Below are 16552 nucleotides of genomic sequence, written 5' to 3'. Positions count from 1 at the left end.
TATTGCAAAACAAAAAAAACAGGTTAAACCATTTTTATCAAATGATTAGTGGGTCTTATGGTTGTGGAAGGATCATATTTTTTTTAGCTTTATTTAGGTATAATTTTCACAAGCCCTGAATTAGATTAATTGCTGACCATTTGAAATTCAGTGTATTGGACTATTTGGAGAAAATGGTCATTGTTAAGTAATCACCTGTACATTTTGAGGAAATTGAGAAGAATTTTAGGTCATATTGCCCAGCCCGATGTTGCCCACAAAAACAACCCGGACAAACCCCAACCAAAAACCCTGGATGAACGGAGATATCCGTACCACGCTGCGAACCCGTACTGCAGCATTCAGTGTCAGCAGGATTACAAGGCAGGTACGACCTCCTTCAAAAACCATTAGGGACGCATAAAGACAATAGACTCAAACTTAAATTGACGTCCGACAACACTCTCTGCGCATCTGCAAGGACTACAGACCAATCCCCACCGACTCCACCCTCCCAGACGAGCTAAACACATTCTATTCCCTCTCAGAGCTCTGGACACTACCCTCTGCAACTGGATCCTGGTCTTTCTGATGGGGCAGACCGCAGGCTGTGAGGATTGGCGGCAAAGACGCCGCCTCCAGTCTTAACACAGAGGCGTGTCCTCTGCTGTACCCCTGGTTCACCCACGACTAAGTGGCTAAGCGTAACAAACTCCAAGTTGGCTGGCGACACCACTGTTACAGGCCTGATGATCAACGACGAGTCGGCCTATAGAAAGTATCTCCCAGGACAAATTTAGCTAGCAACAGCAAGCTAGCTAGCTTAAATGTCCATGAATGTTTCATGTTTTTATTTTTTTTATTTTTTTATTATTTTTTTTTATAGATATAGTTGGTTCAGAGTTTGTTTTGATATTTCAACCTGCGAGTCCTGACCTCCATCTGGTGTGGATGGACAAAATCAACATGGTGTAGTCAGCATGTCAGGAAGGCCCGCAGCATCGCCAAAGACCCCACACATCCCAGCCACGAGCTGTTCACTCCCTTTAGCGCCTGCCCAACGAACATGAAGTCTGATACCGTTTAGCCTCTGACTTTCTGTCTACAAGCCATCAGACTGCTGAACACTTGAACTGGACTGACCTGCTCTGAATTCTCCACACACACACACACGTCCATCACAACTGCTATTACTAACGTCAGGTGCTTCGTCTTCACAACTTAAACACTTGCTCCTTTTCCCAAAACGTGTGTAAATATTGGACTATAAATTGTGCCTTCCTGTATTATACTTGATGCTAAAATGTTTGTTCTATTCTACTGAGACATTTTTTTTTACTTTATGTTCCTATTATCTTTTTTTAATTGTATTTTTTTGTTGCGTTGTCCAGAAGGAACCATTGGCTGGTGTATCCCGTACATACGATTTTAATAAAACATGGAATCGTGACCAGCCATTTTGAATTATTTAACAGGCTCATTTGAGACTGACATCAAGATGGATGCCCTTCTTCTTATAGACTAGACCTGTCTGCACATCTTGGGATTCAGAGGCAGGAAGAATTAGATTAGTTTTTTTTTTAGATTAATTCAATAGAACCTCATTTCCGGTGGGGGGGCAATTAGAAAGGCATTGTTTGTCAGTGCATGGTGACAATAGGCCTACATAGAAAAATCAACTATTGAATGTTTACATGTTTTGAGGAATGGTCACACTAGTGCTAGTCTATATGGATAATAAATCCATATTGTGATTTAAATTGACTGAGTTGACTGAGCAATAACAATAAATAGTTTACATCAATGTCTACAATATCTATATTTTTTTATTACCTTTTTTTTGTAAACTACTATACAAAAATGAAACATGCAACAATTTCAACTTATTTTGTAATTGAACCGTTTTTTATTTTAACTGGGCAAGTCAGTTAAGAACATTCTTATTGACAATGACTGCCAAACCCGGACGACGCTGGGCCAATTGTGTGCCGCCCTATGGGACTCCCAATCACGGCCAGATGTGATACAGCCTGGATTTGAACCAGGGTCTGTAGTGACGCCTCTTGCACTGAGATGCGGTGCTTTAGATCGCTGCGCCGATCGGGAGCCCACTAGACGGACCTGGTCAACAGTAGTGCACAGGCTTAGTCTGTGTGTTGGAAGGAATAGGCTAGGGGCTACACACTGCACTCTCCTCCACTAAGAGACCTCTTTTGGTCTGCTGCTCATCAGGGAAATAATCAAAAGGATTTTCCTGAATACCGCCATTCTCTCGCCCTCCGCGCTTTGCCTCGCTCGCTCTCTCTCTTTCCTGTCTCGTTTCTCTTTCCTGTCTCGTTCTTTTCTTCTCTTGCCCTCTTTCCTATTTCAACACCTGGCTCCCCCCATTTTTGATGCAGTGATTTTTCTCTCTTGCTCGCTCAGTGAGTGTTTGTCAAATATTCAAGGCATTCCTTAAATCGTTCTTCCTTTTTTTTTTTTTTTTTTTTTTTTTTAAACATGCCGACGGCCTGCCATCTTTCGGCCTGCCATCTTTCTACAGGGTTATTTTAGAAACCTATGGAAGCATATAAGGTTGGCTTTCATTTCCTAAAATTGATGAATATATATATGTATATGTGTATATATTTTTTTTTTTAAATAAATTGATGAACGATATAGGCCCTTCAAACTGGATGCCAGTGCATTGTTTTCATTGTTCCCCTCTAATCAGGGACTCATTTTAGACTTGGGACACCAGAGGCGGGCGATTTGCCCTCTAATTGTAGTTGGCACATTGTGGTTTTTGACTCAACCGTCCTGAAGTTGGAGCTGAGCCAATCAGTAGAGAGGAGAAACAAATAGCTCGCTCTCCTCCGACGCACCCCCCCCGTAGTCGTAGTACTATCAAAGATGGTGGATAAATGACGTTTACCGTGGGGGGGGGGGGGGGGGTTGTCTTTTCCTGTCTACTTAAGGGGCTCGATGGCAGCAGCCCAAGTCTCCACTTCGTCCTTTGATTCCATCCTAATGTGAGGGAGGGGGGGGGGATCGAGAAAATGGAGAACGAACTGTTTGCCAAAAGTGTATGTTTGTCAAGCAAATAACCACAACAGCGTTGTTTAGTTAACAAAGTGAGAACACGCATGCTTTGTTATCGGTAACGGTAGTAGGTTACAGGCTGACCACACCGCTCGCGTCGCGTGCACGAGAGTTGCAAAATAAATTTAGAAATCTATGTTGTTCAATTATTGCACCCACACTGCTCGCGTGCGCCAACGAACGTCTGCGTTGCCAACGGCTAAAATAGAAATCAGTTTTATTTCTGATGCAGATCGCGCTGCAAGTCCTGCCTCTCCCATCTCCTCATTGGTTATACCCACGTGGGTGATTGAAAGACGAACTGTTTTGCCGGTCGTCGTGGTAATACTATGAAAGTTTAGATGCCAATCACTATGTTCAAAGATGAAAAAGGAAGGAGGAGAGATGACTAGAAACGATTCGGTTGACCGTTTTTATCTGTGGATTAATTGTCTGAGTAGAGGACCTTGTGCATTTCAGGTAAAATAACAACTCAATGTTTATATCCCAGGACCAATTAGCTAGCAACAGCAAGCTAACTAGCTAAATTGCCATAAATGTTTAATGCTTTTCGACCTGTCCCCAAATTTATGTCATTGGTTCAGAGTTTGTTTTGATATTTTAACCTGCGTGTCGTGATCGCGTTTGGTGTAGGGGGGGACAAAATATATTTATGCACGATGGCGCGCAGCCGTTTTGGATTCCGTATGAGCGTATTGACGAGCAAGGAAACGTGCCGTGCGGCGTTAAGCTAGTTAAGTGCCCCGCCGCGGTAGAGTTGATGCTAGGCCTACTAATCTGAACAGTCTGGATGTTTTAATCAGTCGTGGATCTTGTCCTCTTCATATAGCTGGAGGTCAACAAGTAGGCTGCTAGTGATGTCATAGTAGTCGGGTCACCGACGACAACGAGGCATGTTGAATGACTGGTAGCCTAGTCGTCAGATCTGATGGATAAGGGCAGGGATGGCGATCTGAAACGAGCTCATAGTTCAGTTCATATTACAAATATCCTACAGTACGATGGACTACTACATTACGTCTAGTAATTTAATTATTCTGAATTCTACCCAAACAATTTTAGCCAGTTTACATTTTTTTCGATAGATTATCCACATGAAAACACCTAATTTAAGAATAAGCACTACCCCTAAATTTAACCCCTGAAAATGTGTCATTGAGACCACCTCAATTTAATTTAGGATCCAACATTAAGACTCTGCTCTAGATTTCAGGAAATGACAATTTAATGTACTATTTTTTTTTTTTTTTTTTTTTTTTAAATGCTCCAAATTCCTTAGGGGGAAGTTGACTCACACTCTCCGGACCTCCCCCTACCCATCCTTAGGCCTACATCAGCACCACCAAAATGTCGCCACAGCCTCGGTACTGACTTTCCTTCTCTCAGCAGAGTCACACCAGACCTGATCTCTCCCCCTCTCCCCCTCTCCCCCTCTCCCTCCTCTCTCTCCCTCTCTCTCTCTCTCTCTCTCTCTCTCTCTCTCTCCCTCTCTCTCCCTCTCTCCCTCTCCCTCTCTCTCCCCTCTCTCTCTCCTCTCTCTCTCTCCCTCTCTCTCTCCCTCTCCAGTCAGCAGCCAGCTGCAGGGGTGGCCTACACCCACCCTACCACCGTGGCCAGCTACACCGTACACCAGGCACCGATGGCGGCCCACTCCGTGGCAGCAGCCTACGCTCCCACCGGCGCCACGGTCGCCGTAGCCAGGCCTGCCCCTGTCGCCGTGGCAGCAGCAGCCACCGCCGCAGCCTACGGAGGTTACCAGCCGGCCCACGCCACCGCTGACTACGGCTATGCACGCCAGCCGGACGTTCCCCCGCCGCCCCCCCCTGTCACGTCCCAGAACTACCAGGTAGGATACCAGGTAAATAACATCCCACCTCAATGTTATATTCAACATGTTAGCATTTTGGAGTGTTCATTTCATCTTTTAAAGCTTTTCCAAAACCAGTGTTCTGAGGTAGTTTTAGCACTAGTCCAAAAAGGGTTACAAAACAGCTTTGGGGGAGAGATGAAATTTGAAGCTTCATGTTTTTGAGAACGTCCCCCTTTTTGAAAAAAATTTTTAAATTTTTTTTTTTAAGATTTAAAGTCACACAGAAGTTGTTATTTCCCCCCCCAAGAAACCTCAAGTTGATTGAATCAAGGTGTTGGACCTCACATCTGCTTGTTTCTTATTCTGTGAAAGTCAATCTGGAGCCCAGATGCTGTTGGGCTGAAAGATGGAGAAGAACTGCAGCTTTTGATTTATTTTTACCCCGGACAACTCCTCTCAGTAGTGATCACAACTCTACTGACAGACTGCCTTTTTTTTATTACTTTTCAGCGTATGCTGTGATGACTAGACTAAATATGTATTTAATTAAGCACATTGGCTTTGTCTGCTAGTTTAAAGATGTCCCCTAATTCACTCATGACCTGTAGCTAAAGGCTACTTCCCTCTTCTTCGGGCCTTCTCCATGTGTGCAGCTGCACATTCCCCAGCATGGATTTAACAAAGTGAAAGAATCAGGATGCTGAATGTACTGAAATACCCCATCATCTGTTTCTTTTCCCTGACTCCACTGTGTCTCTGTTTTACAGGACTCCTCCTCCATGTTTCCTTTCCCTGACTCCACTGTGTGTCTGTTTTACAGGACTCCTCCTCCATGTTTCTTTTCCCTGACTCCACTGTGTCTCTGTTTTACAGGACTCCGCCGTGTTTCTTTTCCCTGACTCCACTGTGTGTCTGTTTTACAGGACTCCTCCTCCATGTTTCTTTTCCCTGACTCCACTGTGTCTCTGTTTTACAGGACTCCTCCTCTTCCATGTTTCTTTTCCCTGACTCCACTGTGTCTCTGTTTTTCAGGACTCCTCCTCCTCCATGTTTCTTTTTCCTGACTCCACTGTGTCTCTGTTTTTCAGGACTCCTCCTCCTCCATGTTTCTTTTTCCTGACTCCACTGTGTCTCTGTTTTTCAGGACTCCTCCTCCTCCATGTTTCTTTTTCCTGACTCCACTGTGTCTCTGTTTTACAGGACTCCTCCTCCTCCTCCATGTTTCTTTTCCATGACTCCACTGTCTCTGTTTTACAGGACTCCTCCTCCTCCTCCATGTTTCTTTTCCCTGACTCCACTGTGTGTCTGTTTTACAGGACTCCTCCTCCATGTTTCTTTTCCCTGACTCCACTGTGTCTCTGTTTTACAGGACTCCTACTCCTACGTACGGTCCACGGCCCCGGCGGTAACCTACGACCCTAAGCAGTACTACCAGCAACCCGTAGCTAGCTCTGCGGTAGCCGCTGCGGTAGCCGTACAGCCCCAACCCACTGCCGAGTCGTACTACCAGACCTGGGACGCCACGTGGAAGAAATCCCTTCCAGGTGATGGTGCTCAGATTGTTACTAGATCAATGAAATTTATGTTTTTCAGACAGCCCTTTTTTACGTCAACAGATGTCACAAAGTGCTTTGCAGATACCCTGCCTAAAACCCCAGAGCGAAAGCAATGCACGACTACACTTCTATTCCTTTGTGATTTTTATACACATTTCATTGAATAAATGTTGGTTGTTGTACTAGAATGAATCATTTTCCTTTATCCATAGTCACTTGGATGGAGACTATTATTTCAATAACATTCTACTGTACCCATGTGTATCCAGTATTGTAGTATTTTACTGTACCCATGTTTATCCAGTATTGCAGTATTCTACTGTATTGTACCCATGTTTATCCAGTATTGCAGTATTCTACTGTATTGTACCCATGTTTATCCAGTATTGCAGTATTGTACCCATGTTTATCCAGTATTGCATTACTGGATTGTACCCATGTTTATCCAGTATTGTATTACTGGATTGTACCCATGTTTATCCTGTATTGTAGTACTGTATTGTACCCATGTTTATCCTGTATTGTAGTACTCAACTGTACTTAACAGGTGAACTCTTGACCAACATCAATCTCTCTCTCCCCCTGCAGCCCCTAAGACGGGCTACACCCAGGCCAGTCTGACCCCTTACACCCAGACCCAACAGTCTCGACAGGTGACGGCCATCAAGCCTGTTACTCCCTCCCCTGCCTCTTCCACGTTCTCCATTTACCCCGTGTCCACCGTTCAGCCCGTAGCCGCCGTGGCCTCCGTCGTCCCTTCCTACTCTCAGAGCCCCACGTACTCCACCAATGCGGTCACGTACTCTGGTAAGCACGACATGCAAGCCGTAACCAGCATGCACTACCTGCCGACTACCTACTCCACCAATGCCGTCACGTACTCCCAGAGCCCCACGTATAGTACCAACCCCGTCGCATACTCCGGTAAGCATTCAAATACAACGAGACTTTAGAAAAATTCTCCTAACTTTCCCATAGAATTCACACCCAGGTTTTCCAGATATATATATTTTTTTTTGTGGGGGGGGGGGGGGGGGTGTTTCTGGAGGAATAGGCTCTAACTGAGAAATCCTCTTAGCTCCAACCAAGCCTTCTGGGGGGGGGAAAAACCTATAGGAATCCTGGGATTGTTACTGGAAATGTGTAAATTGCACCACGTAATGTATCCCCCAAAACTGTCCGGCTCCTGGCCTGTGTAAAGTTGGAAGTTAGATGTGTGGGGAATTAACCCCCTCCCTCCCTCCCTCTCTCTCTCCCCCCTCCAAGGTACGTCGTACTCGGGCTACGAAGCAGCGGTCTACTCAGCTGCCTCTACGTACTACCAGCAGCAGCAGCAGCAGCAGCAGAAACAGGCTGTGGCGGCGGTAGCAGCTTCAGCAGCATGGACAGCCAGTTCTTTTACCAAGAAACCTCCCTTCCAGGTTATATTTCTATTTCCGATGTTATCTGACGACAGTGCGCACCAAAAGTATCGGGACAGTGACATTGTTTTGTAGTTGGGTTTTTTTTTTTGGGGGGGCTCTGTATTCCAGCACTTTTTAATTTATTTTGTTTTTGAATTGATACTGTGAGGTTAAAGTGCAGACTTTCGGCTTTAATCTGAGAGTATTTTCATACATATCGGGTCAACTTGTTTTGTACGTAGTCCTCTCTCTTTTTAGGAGACCAAAAAGTATCGGACAAATTCACTTATGTGCGTTTTTTTAAAGTAGTAAAACGTTTTAGTATTTGGTCCCATATTCATAGCACGCGATTGATTACATCAAACTTGTGACTCTACAAATGTGTTGGATGCATTTGCTGTTGTTTGTTTCGGTTGTGTTTCAGATTTATATTGTGTCCAATAGAAATTAATGGTAAATTGAATGTATTGTGTCACTTTTATTGTAAATAAGAATGGAATATGTTAGGTGTGGCATATCAAGAAGCTGATTTCTTTTTAAAAGCGCTTAAAAAATCAAATCGGTCCTCATTTGCAACGCTCACTGAGTTCCTTTGGAAGCAACATCAAGAACTGTTTGTCAGGAGCTTCATGAAATGAGTTTCCATGGCTGAGCAGCCTCACACAAGCCTTAAGATCACCATGCTCAATGCCAAGCGTCGGCTGGAGTGGTGTAAAGCTCGCCGCCATTGGACTCTGTGGCAGTGGAAACGCGTTCTCTGGAGTGATGAATCACGCTTCACCATTTGGCAGTCCAGACGGACGAATCTGGGTTTTGGAGGATGCCAGGAGAACGCTACCTGCCCCAATGCATAGTGCCAACTGTAAAGTTTGGTGGAGGAGGAATAATGGTCTGGGACTGTTTTTCATGGTTCGGGCCCCTTAGTTCCAGTGAAGGGAAATCTTAACGCTACAGCACACAATGACATTCTAGATGATTCTGTGCTTCCAACATTGTGGCAACAGTTTTTAGGGAAAGCCCTGTCCTGTTTCAGCATGACAATGCCCCCCGTGCACAAAGCGAGGTCCATACAGAAATGGTTTGTTGAGATCAGTGTGGAAGAACTTGACTGGCCTGCACATAGCCCTGACCTCAACCCCGTCAAACACCTTTCGGGTGAATTGGAACGCCGACTGCGAGCCCAACCGCTTGTAGCCTTTAACCTTTTATTTAACTAGGCAAGTCAGTTAAGAACAAATTCTTGTTTACAATGACATCCTACCCCGGGCCAAACCTGGACGACGCTGGGCCAATTGTGCGCCGCCCTATGGGACTCCCAATCACGGCCGGGTGTGATACAGCCTAGATTCGAACCAGGGACTGTATTGACGCCTCATGCAGTGCCTTAGACCGCTGCGCCACTCGGAAGCCCATTACACAGATTTTGAAGTGGATTTAACAAGTGACATCAATAAGGAATCTTATCTTTCACCTGGATTCACCTGGTCAGTCTGTGTCATGGAAAGAGCAGAGTTCTTAATGTTTTGTCCAATCAGTGTTTTTATATTCTGTTTATATCCCCCCACTACCAGAGCAAGCAGCTGAAACCCAAGCAGCCTCCCAAACCACCACAAATCCACTACTGTGATGTCTGCAAGATCAGCTGTGCTGGACCCCAGGTGAGCTTAGAACACCTCTAGCCAGGACCCCCAGGTGAGCTTAGAACACACCTCTAGCCAGGACCCCCAGGTGAGCTTAGAACACACCTCTAGCCAGGACCCCCAGGTGAGCTTAGAACACACCTCTAGCCAGGACCCCCAGGTGAGCTTAGAGCACACCTCTAGCCAGGACCCCCAGGTGAGCTTAGAACACACCTCTAGCCAGGACCCCCAGGTGAGCTTAGAACACACCTCTAGCCAGGACCCCCAGGTGAGCTTAGAGCACACCTCTAGCCAGGACCCCCAGGTGAGCTTAGAACACACCTCTAGCCAGGACCCCCAGGTGAGCTTAGAACACACCTCTAGCCAGGACCCCCAGGTGAGCTTAGAACACACCTCTAGCCAGGACCCCCAGGTGAGCTTAGAACACACCTCTAGCCAGGACCCCCAGGTGAGCTTAGAACACACCTCTAGCCAGGACCCCCAGGTGAGCTTAGAACACACCTCTAGCCAGGACCCCCAGGTGAGCTTAGAACACACCTCTAGCCAGGACCCCCAGGTGAGCTTAGAACACACCTCTAGCCAGGACCCCCAGGTGAGCTTAGAACACACCTCTAGCCAGGACCCCCAGGTGAGCTTAGAACACACCTCTAGCCAGGACCCCCAGGTGAGCTTAGAACACACCTCTAGCCAGGACCCCCAGGTGAGCTTAGAACACACCTCTAGCCAGGACCCCCAGGTGAGCTTAGAACACACCTCTAGCCAGGACCCCCAGGTGAGCTTAGAGCACACCTCTAGCCAGGACCCCCAGGTGAGCTTAGAGCACACCTCTAGCCAGGACCCCCAGGTGAGCTTAGAGCACACCTCTAGCCAGGACCCCCAGGTGAGCTTAGAGCACACCTCTAGCCAGGACCCCCAGGTGAGCTTAGAGCACACCTCTAGCCAGGACCCCCAGGTGAGCTTAGAGCACACCTCTAGCCAGGACCCCCAGGTGAGCTTAGAGCACACCTCTAGCCAGGACCCCCAGGTGAGCTTAGAACACACCTCTAGCCAGGACCCCCAGGTGAGCTTAGAGCACACCTCTAGCCAGGACCCCCAGGTGAGCTTAGAGCACACCTCTAGCCAGGACCCCCAGGTGAGCTTAGAGCACACCTCTAGCCAGGACCCCCAGGTGAGCTTAGAACACACCTCTAGCCAGGACCCCCAGGTGAGCTTAGAGCACACCTCTAGCCAGGACCCCCAGGTGAGCTTAGAGCACACCTCTAGCCAGGACCCCCAGGTGAGCTTAGAGCACACCTCTAGCCAGGACCCCCAGGTGAGCTTAGAGCACACCTCTAGCCAGGACCCCCAGGTGAGCTTAGAGCACACCTCTAGCCAGGACCCCCAGGTGAGCTTAGAGCACACCTCTAGCCAGGACCCCCAGGTGAGCTTAGAGCACACCTCTAGCCAGGACCCCCAGGTGAGCTTAGAACACACCTCTAGCCAGGACCCCCAGGTGAGCTTAGAGCACACCTCTAGCCAGGACCCCCAGGTGAGCTTAGAGCACACCTCTAGCCAGGACCCCCAGGTGAGCTTAGAGCACACCTCTAGCCAGGACCCCCAGGTGAGCTTAGAACACACCTCTAGCCAGGACCCCCAGGTGAGCTTAGAACACACCTCTAGCCAGGACCCCCAGGTGAGCTTAGAACACACCTCTAGCCAGGACCCCCAGGTGAGCTTAGACCCTCAATCCATCAGTCTTTCATCCTTCTCTCTTCACTTATCTTCAGATCAGCATCTTTACCTCTTTCTGTCCATCTTTTCTCATACCTACCTGTCCTTACCTGTCCTTAGGTTAGTATGGAAATGCATGCTACTTGTTACTTTTTCTCATCAAGTATGTTCATAATACACTGTCCCCCCCATATTAATTAATTCCATTGACAGATTTTATATTTACATTTTAGTCATTTTAGCAGACGCTCTTATCCAGAGCGACTTGTGAGTTTCTTCATTTTTTTATACCGGCCCCCCGTGGGAATCGAACCCACAACCCTGGCATTGCACACACCATGCTCCCCCCCAACCCTCTGATATAGGTTTAGCTCTATCTAGAGAGAGAAATTTAATTCTCTCTCTCATCCACCCAGACCTACAAGGAGCACCTGGAAGGCCAGAAGCACAAGAAGAAGGAGGTGGCCCTGAAAGTCTCCCAGAGCAGCAGCAACAGTAGCAGTAGTAGTAGTGGAGGTGGAGGATCAGCCCGGGGGACTCAGAACCAGCTCCGTTGTGAGCTCTGTGACGTGTCCTGTACCGGGGCTGATGCCTACGCTGCACACATCAGAGGGGCCAAACACCAGAAGGTAGGTTCCCGTGGTCAAATGGATTTATAAAACCCCTTGTTTACATCCGCGGTTGTCCCGGTGGCCTGGACCCGGGCCTGGACCCCCCCCCCCCACCCCCCCTCCGCTTCCCAGAAGAGGTCCAGGAACACTTGAGTGTAATGGATTTGGTTCTAGGCTCTACTTTGCCTTTTTCTTTTGTATTGTTCATGTCCGTTTTGCATTAGGACAAAAAAAAAAACCTCTCTCTTATCAAATACATCCAGGACACGTCTCTGGGGATTGGGTGAGGGGGAAAAAGGAAGCTGTTTTGGTCACCCGATGTCACTCACTTAAGTCTATGATGTCATTGGTCATTTTGGCCAGTGTTATTCTGCAGTGCCGTGTGGATTCCATAACGCATGCTAATATTAATGCTCGTCAAGTGACATCAATAAGGGATCGTTATCTTTCACCTGGATTCACCTGGTCAGTCCGTGTCATGGAAAGAGCAGGTGTTCCTAATCTTTTGTCCACTCAGTGAGTGTATGGAAGCAGAAGAAGAAAAAAAAAAAAATGTAAATTTGACGAACTGACTTGTTTGAATGGTGACGTCCTGTGACGGTGCCACGTTGAAAGTCACTGAGCTCTTCAGTACGGGCCGTTCTACTGCCAATGTTTGTCTGTGGAGATTGCATGGCTGTGTGCTCTTTTGTATACACGTCAGCAACAGGTGTGGCTGAAATAGCCGAATCCATTAAGTTTGGACACACCTACTCATTCAAGGGTTTTTCTTCATTTTTACTATTTTCTACATTTGTAGAATAATAGTGAAGATTTCAAAACTATGAAATAACACATATGGAATCATGTAGTAACCAAAAAAGTGTTAACAAATCAAAATATATATTTCAGATTCTTCAAAGTAGCCACCCTTTGCCTTGAGGACAGCTTTGCACACTCTTGGCATTCTCTCAACCAGCTTCACCTGGAATGTTTTTCCAAGAGTCTTGAAGGAGTTCCCACATATGCTGAGCACTTGTTGGCTGCTTTTCCTTCAATCTGCGATCCAACTCAACCTAAACCATCTCAATTGGGTTGAGGTCAGGTGATTGGAGGCCAGGTCATATGATGCAGCACTCCATCACTCTCCTTCTTGGTCAAATAGCTCTTACACAGCCTGGATGTGTGTGTTGGGTCATTGTCCTGTTAAAAAACAAATGATAGTCTTACTAAGCGCTCCCAAGTGGCACAGCAGTCTAAGACACTGCATCTCAGTGCTAGAGGCGTCACTACAGACCCTGGTTCGATCCCGGCTGTATCACAACCGGCCGTGATCGGGAGTCCCATAGGGCGGTGCACAATTGGCACAGCGTTTGGCTGGGGTAGGCCGTCATTGTAAAATAAGACTTTGTTCTTAACTGACTTGCCTAGTTGAATAAAATACGCAAACCAGATGGGATGGCGTATCGCTGCAGAACGCTGTGGTAGCCATGCTGGTTAAGTGTGCCTTTTTGAATTCTAAATAAATCACAGACAGTGTCACCAGCAAAGCACCATCACACCACCACCACCTCCATGCTTCACGGTGGGAACAACACATGCGGAGATCATCCATTCTACTCTCTCACAAAAATCTCAAATTTAGACTCATCAGACCAAAGGACAGATCTCCACTTGTCTAATGTCCATTGCTCGGATTTCTTGTCCCAAGCAAATCTCTTCTTCTTATTGGTGTACTTTTTAGTAGTGGTTTCTATGCAGCAATTTGACCATGAAGGCCTGATTTTCACACAGTCTCCTCTGATCTGTTGATGTGTCTGTTACGTGAACTCTGAAGCATTTATTTGGGCTGCAATTTCTGAGGCTGGTAACTCTAATGAATTTATCCTCTGCAGCAGAGGGAACTCTGGGTCTTCCTTTCCTGTAGAAGTACTCATGAGAGCCAGTTTCATCATAGCGCTTGATGGTTTTTGCTACTGCACTTGAAGAAACTTTCAAAGTTCTTGACATTTTCCGTATTCACTGACCTTCATGTCTTAAAGTAATGATGGACTGTCGTTTCTCTTTGCTTATTTGAGCTGTTCTTGCCGTAATATGGACTTGGTCTTTTACCAAATAGGGCTATCTCCTGTACACCACCCCTACCTTGTCACAACACAACTGATTGGCTCAAATGCATTAAGAAGGAAATAAATTCCACAAATGAATGTTTAACAAGCCACACCTGTTAATTGAAATGCATTCCAGGTGACTACCGCATGAAGCTGGTTGAGAGAATGCCAAGAGTGTGCAAAGCTGTCATCAAGGCAAAGGGTGGCTATTTTGAAGAATCTCAAATATAAAATATATTTAGATTTTGTTGAACACTTTTTTTGGTTACAACATGATTCCTTATTTGTTTCATAGTTTTGATGTCTACAGTATTATTCCACAGTATTTGTTTTGATCTTTATTGAACTAGGCAAGTCAGTAAAGAACAAATTCTTAGGGGGGGGTCTTGTTTCGGTGGACGCGTGGCTCTCGACCTTCACCTCTCCCGAGTCCGTACTGGAGTTGCAGCGACAGGACAAGACTGTAACTACCAATTGAGGGGAGAAAGTGGGGGGGAAAAAAGACTTGCTGGCTGCGTCACTACATTTCCTGGCTCGATCCCAGGCTGTGCTTTTAAATTTTTTGTTCATTGTGTGTATATAATGTTGTATTTTGTCTCTGTTTTTTGTCAGGTGGTGAAGCTCCACACCAAGCTGGGGAAACCCATCCCTTCCACAGAGCCCAGTGTAGTGACCCAGACCTCCACCTCTACCACGGCCTCGTCCAAGACCCCTGCCACCTCCTCTACCACCCCCACAGGCTCCACCTCCAACTCCTCCTACCTGAAGCCGGTTAACATCGTTAGCCAGGGTGGCGCGGGGGCTGGACTGGGGAAGGGTCTAGTGGGGAACAACCTATCAGCAGCCAATGCCACCACAGCTGTCAAGAAGGTCAACACCCCCAAGATCAACTTTGTTGGTAAGGCTGTTGTGTTTAAAATTGGACCGGTGGGGGGGGGGGGGGGTCCACATCATTCCACTTTATCCCTCCTAAATAAAGATCCAAACATCCAATCATTCACTGAAACTTTGAATTTAGCTTTTTCAATTCGGAGAATGTATTTAAATGGAGATTGCGTGTGAAATGTGGTCCCTGATGCTTCTACACCTGCATTGCTTGCTGTTTGGGGTTTTAGGCTGGGTTTCTGTGCAGCACTTTGAGATATCAGCTGATGTAAGAAGGGCTATATAAATACATTTGATTTTGATGAAATTCTAGAGGCTGAGACCACTGGCGGTTGGGCTGTGGGCTGTTGAGTTGTTGGCAGACATGCCAATGGGGAGCTGAATCGCTGCCAGTCTCTGAGATTAAAGTCAGGCTGAGGCCAGATTTCTCTGCCCATCTCGCTCGCTTAGGGATGTTAACCGTTAACCGTTAATCGGTCAGCTGCCGAAAAATACATTTTACCGGTCTATAGGTTAATTCGCATAATTTTGTGGAATTAAATTGGGGTGTGTATTTTCGTTAGTCGTCATGCATACAAAAATGTACAAAAATATTATTTAAAAAAATGCATGAATGAAATGTATGTTCACTACTGTAAGTCGCTCTGGATAAGAGCGTCTGCTAAATGACTAAAATGTAAATGCTCACTAACAGGGATGTAAACAAATTTGTACACAAAATTTGAGAGAAATAAGCTTTTTGTGCTTTTATGGAACATTTCTGAGATATTTCAGCTCATGAAACAAGGGACCAACACTTTTTTTTTTTTATGTTGTATTTTATATTTTTGTTCAGTGTTGATTGAAATTTTAGTCATTTAGCAGACGCTGTTATCCAGAGCGACTTTACAGGAGCAATTAGGGTTAAGTGCACATTGTTAAATAAAAAATGAAGTGCACAATGACAGATTTTTTTTTTCAGCTAGTCTGCTCAGGGATTCAAACCAGCGACCCGTTTGGGGTTACTGGCCCAAACCAGCGACCCGTTTGGGGTTACTGGCCCAAACCACAGACCCGTTTGGGTTACTGGCCCAATGATCTTAACCACTATGTTACCTGCCGCTCCTTAGACGTTCGTCTTTGGCTGGCGAGACTCTTTTTGACATCTGGTCCCTGTAAAAGCTGCAAGTCATCAGAACCACCATTTGTATTATTCTGGAATTGTACCAATTCTTCTGTCTCCAGGAGGAAACAAGCTCCAGACTACTGGGAAGGTGACAGAGGAAGCCAAGGTGGAGACATCCAAGCCTCCTCCGCCCTCATTGGTCCCCCAACCTCAGGAGACGAAGAACGAGTCCTCTGATTTGCTGTCTACCCTGGCCGCTTTGCAGAATGACGTGCAGCCTGTTGGACACGACTATGTGGAAGAGGTACGAGAGAGATCACATAGAACCAGATCACATAGAACCAGATCACATGAGTGAATGTCTTGCCACAGGTGTAGTAGAATATATGATATATTTTTTTATAATTTTAAAGGACTAAAGGGTGAACGGTAACGATGATCAGGTCAGCCTCTAGGGCAAGAGATGCTTTGTTGAAAAAAAAGACAAGCGCAGACAAATCAAGACGCCAAAGCTAGCAGACGGGACAGACTCCCAGGAGACGACGACTAGTACAGATCGTTGTTCTCAAAACCTCACTTGGTTAATCTCCATTATAAACTGGGTGGTTCAAGCCGTGAATTCTGATTTGGCTAAAAGCTGTGGTATATCAGACCGTGTATATCACGGATATGACCAAAAAAA

At 46.3% G+C, this 16552-nt stretch overlaps 1 protein-coding gene across 8 annotated transcripts in view; it reads left to right on the top strand.

Moving 5' to 3' along the window:
• Positions 1-16552, top strand: part of LOC106585971 (zinc finger RNA-binding protein) — a 51380-nt gene that overhangs the window by 11251 nt on the left and 23577 nt on the right. For 3 of the 8 annotated variants that reach the window (XM_082968745.1, XM_082968744.1, XM_082968742.1), the window contains 8 exons: positions 4627-4918; positions 6240-6414; positions 7015-7350; positions 7693-7847; positions 9401-9487; positions 11596-11808; positions 14493-14778; positions 15990-16174. In XM_082968745.1, coding sequence (XP_082824871.1) covers positions 4627-4918; positions 6240-6414; positions 7015-7350; positions 7693-7847; positions 9401-9487; positions 11596-11808; positions 14493-14778; positions 15990-16174 — 1729 coding nt within the window. The remainder of the gene's footprint in view (positions 1-4626; positions 4919-6239; positions 6415-7014; positions 7351-7692; positions 7848-9400; positions 9488-11595; positions 11809-14492; positions 14779-15989; positions 16175-16552) is intronic. The other 5 variants (XM_082968746.1, XM_082968743.1, XM_082968748.1 and 2 more) reach the window with 3 other exon arrangements.

Source organism: Salmo salar, chromosome 24 (assembly GCF_965601325.2).
Source record: "Salmo salar chromosome 24, fSalSal1, whole genome shotgun sequence".
Classification (NCBI taxonomy): domain Eukaryota; kingdom Metazoa; phylum Chordata; class Actinopteri; order Salmoniformes; family Salmonidae; genus Salmo; species Salmo salar.
This window is presented reverse-complemented; position numbering and strand designations above follow the sequence as displayed.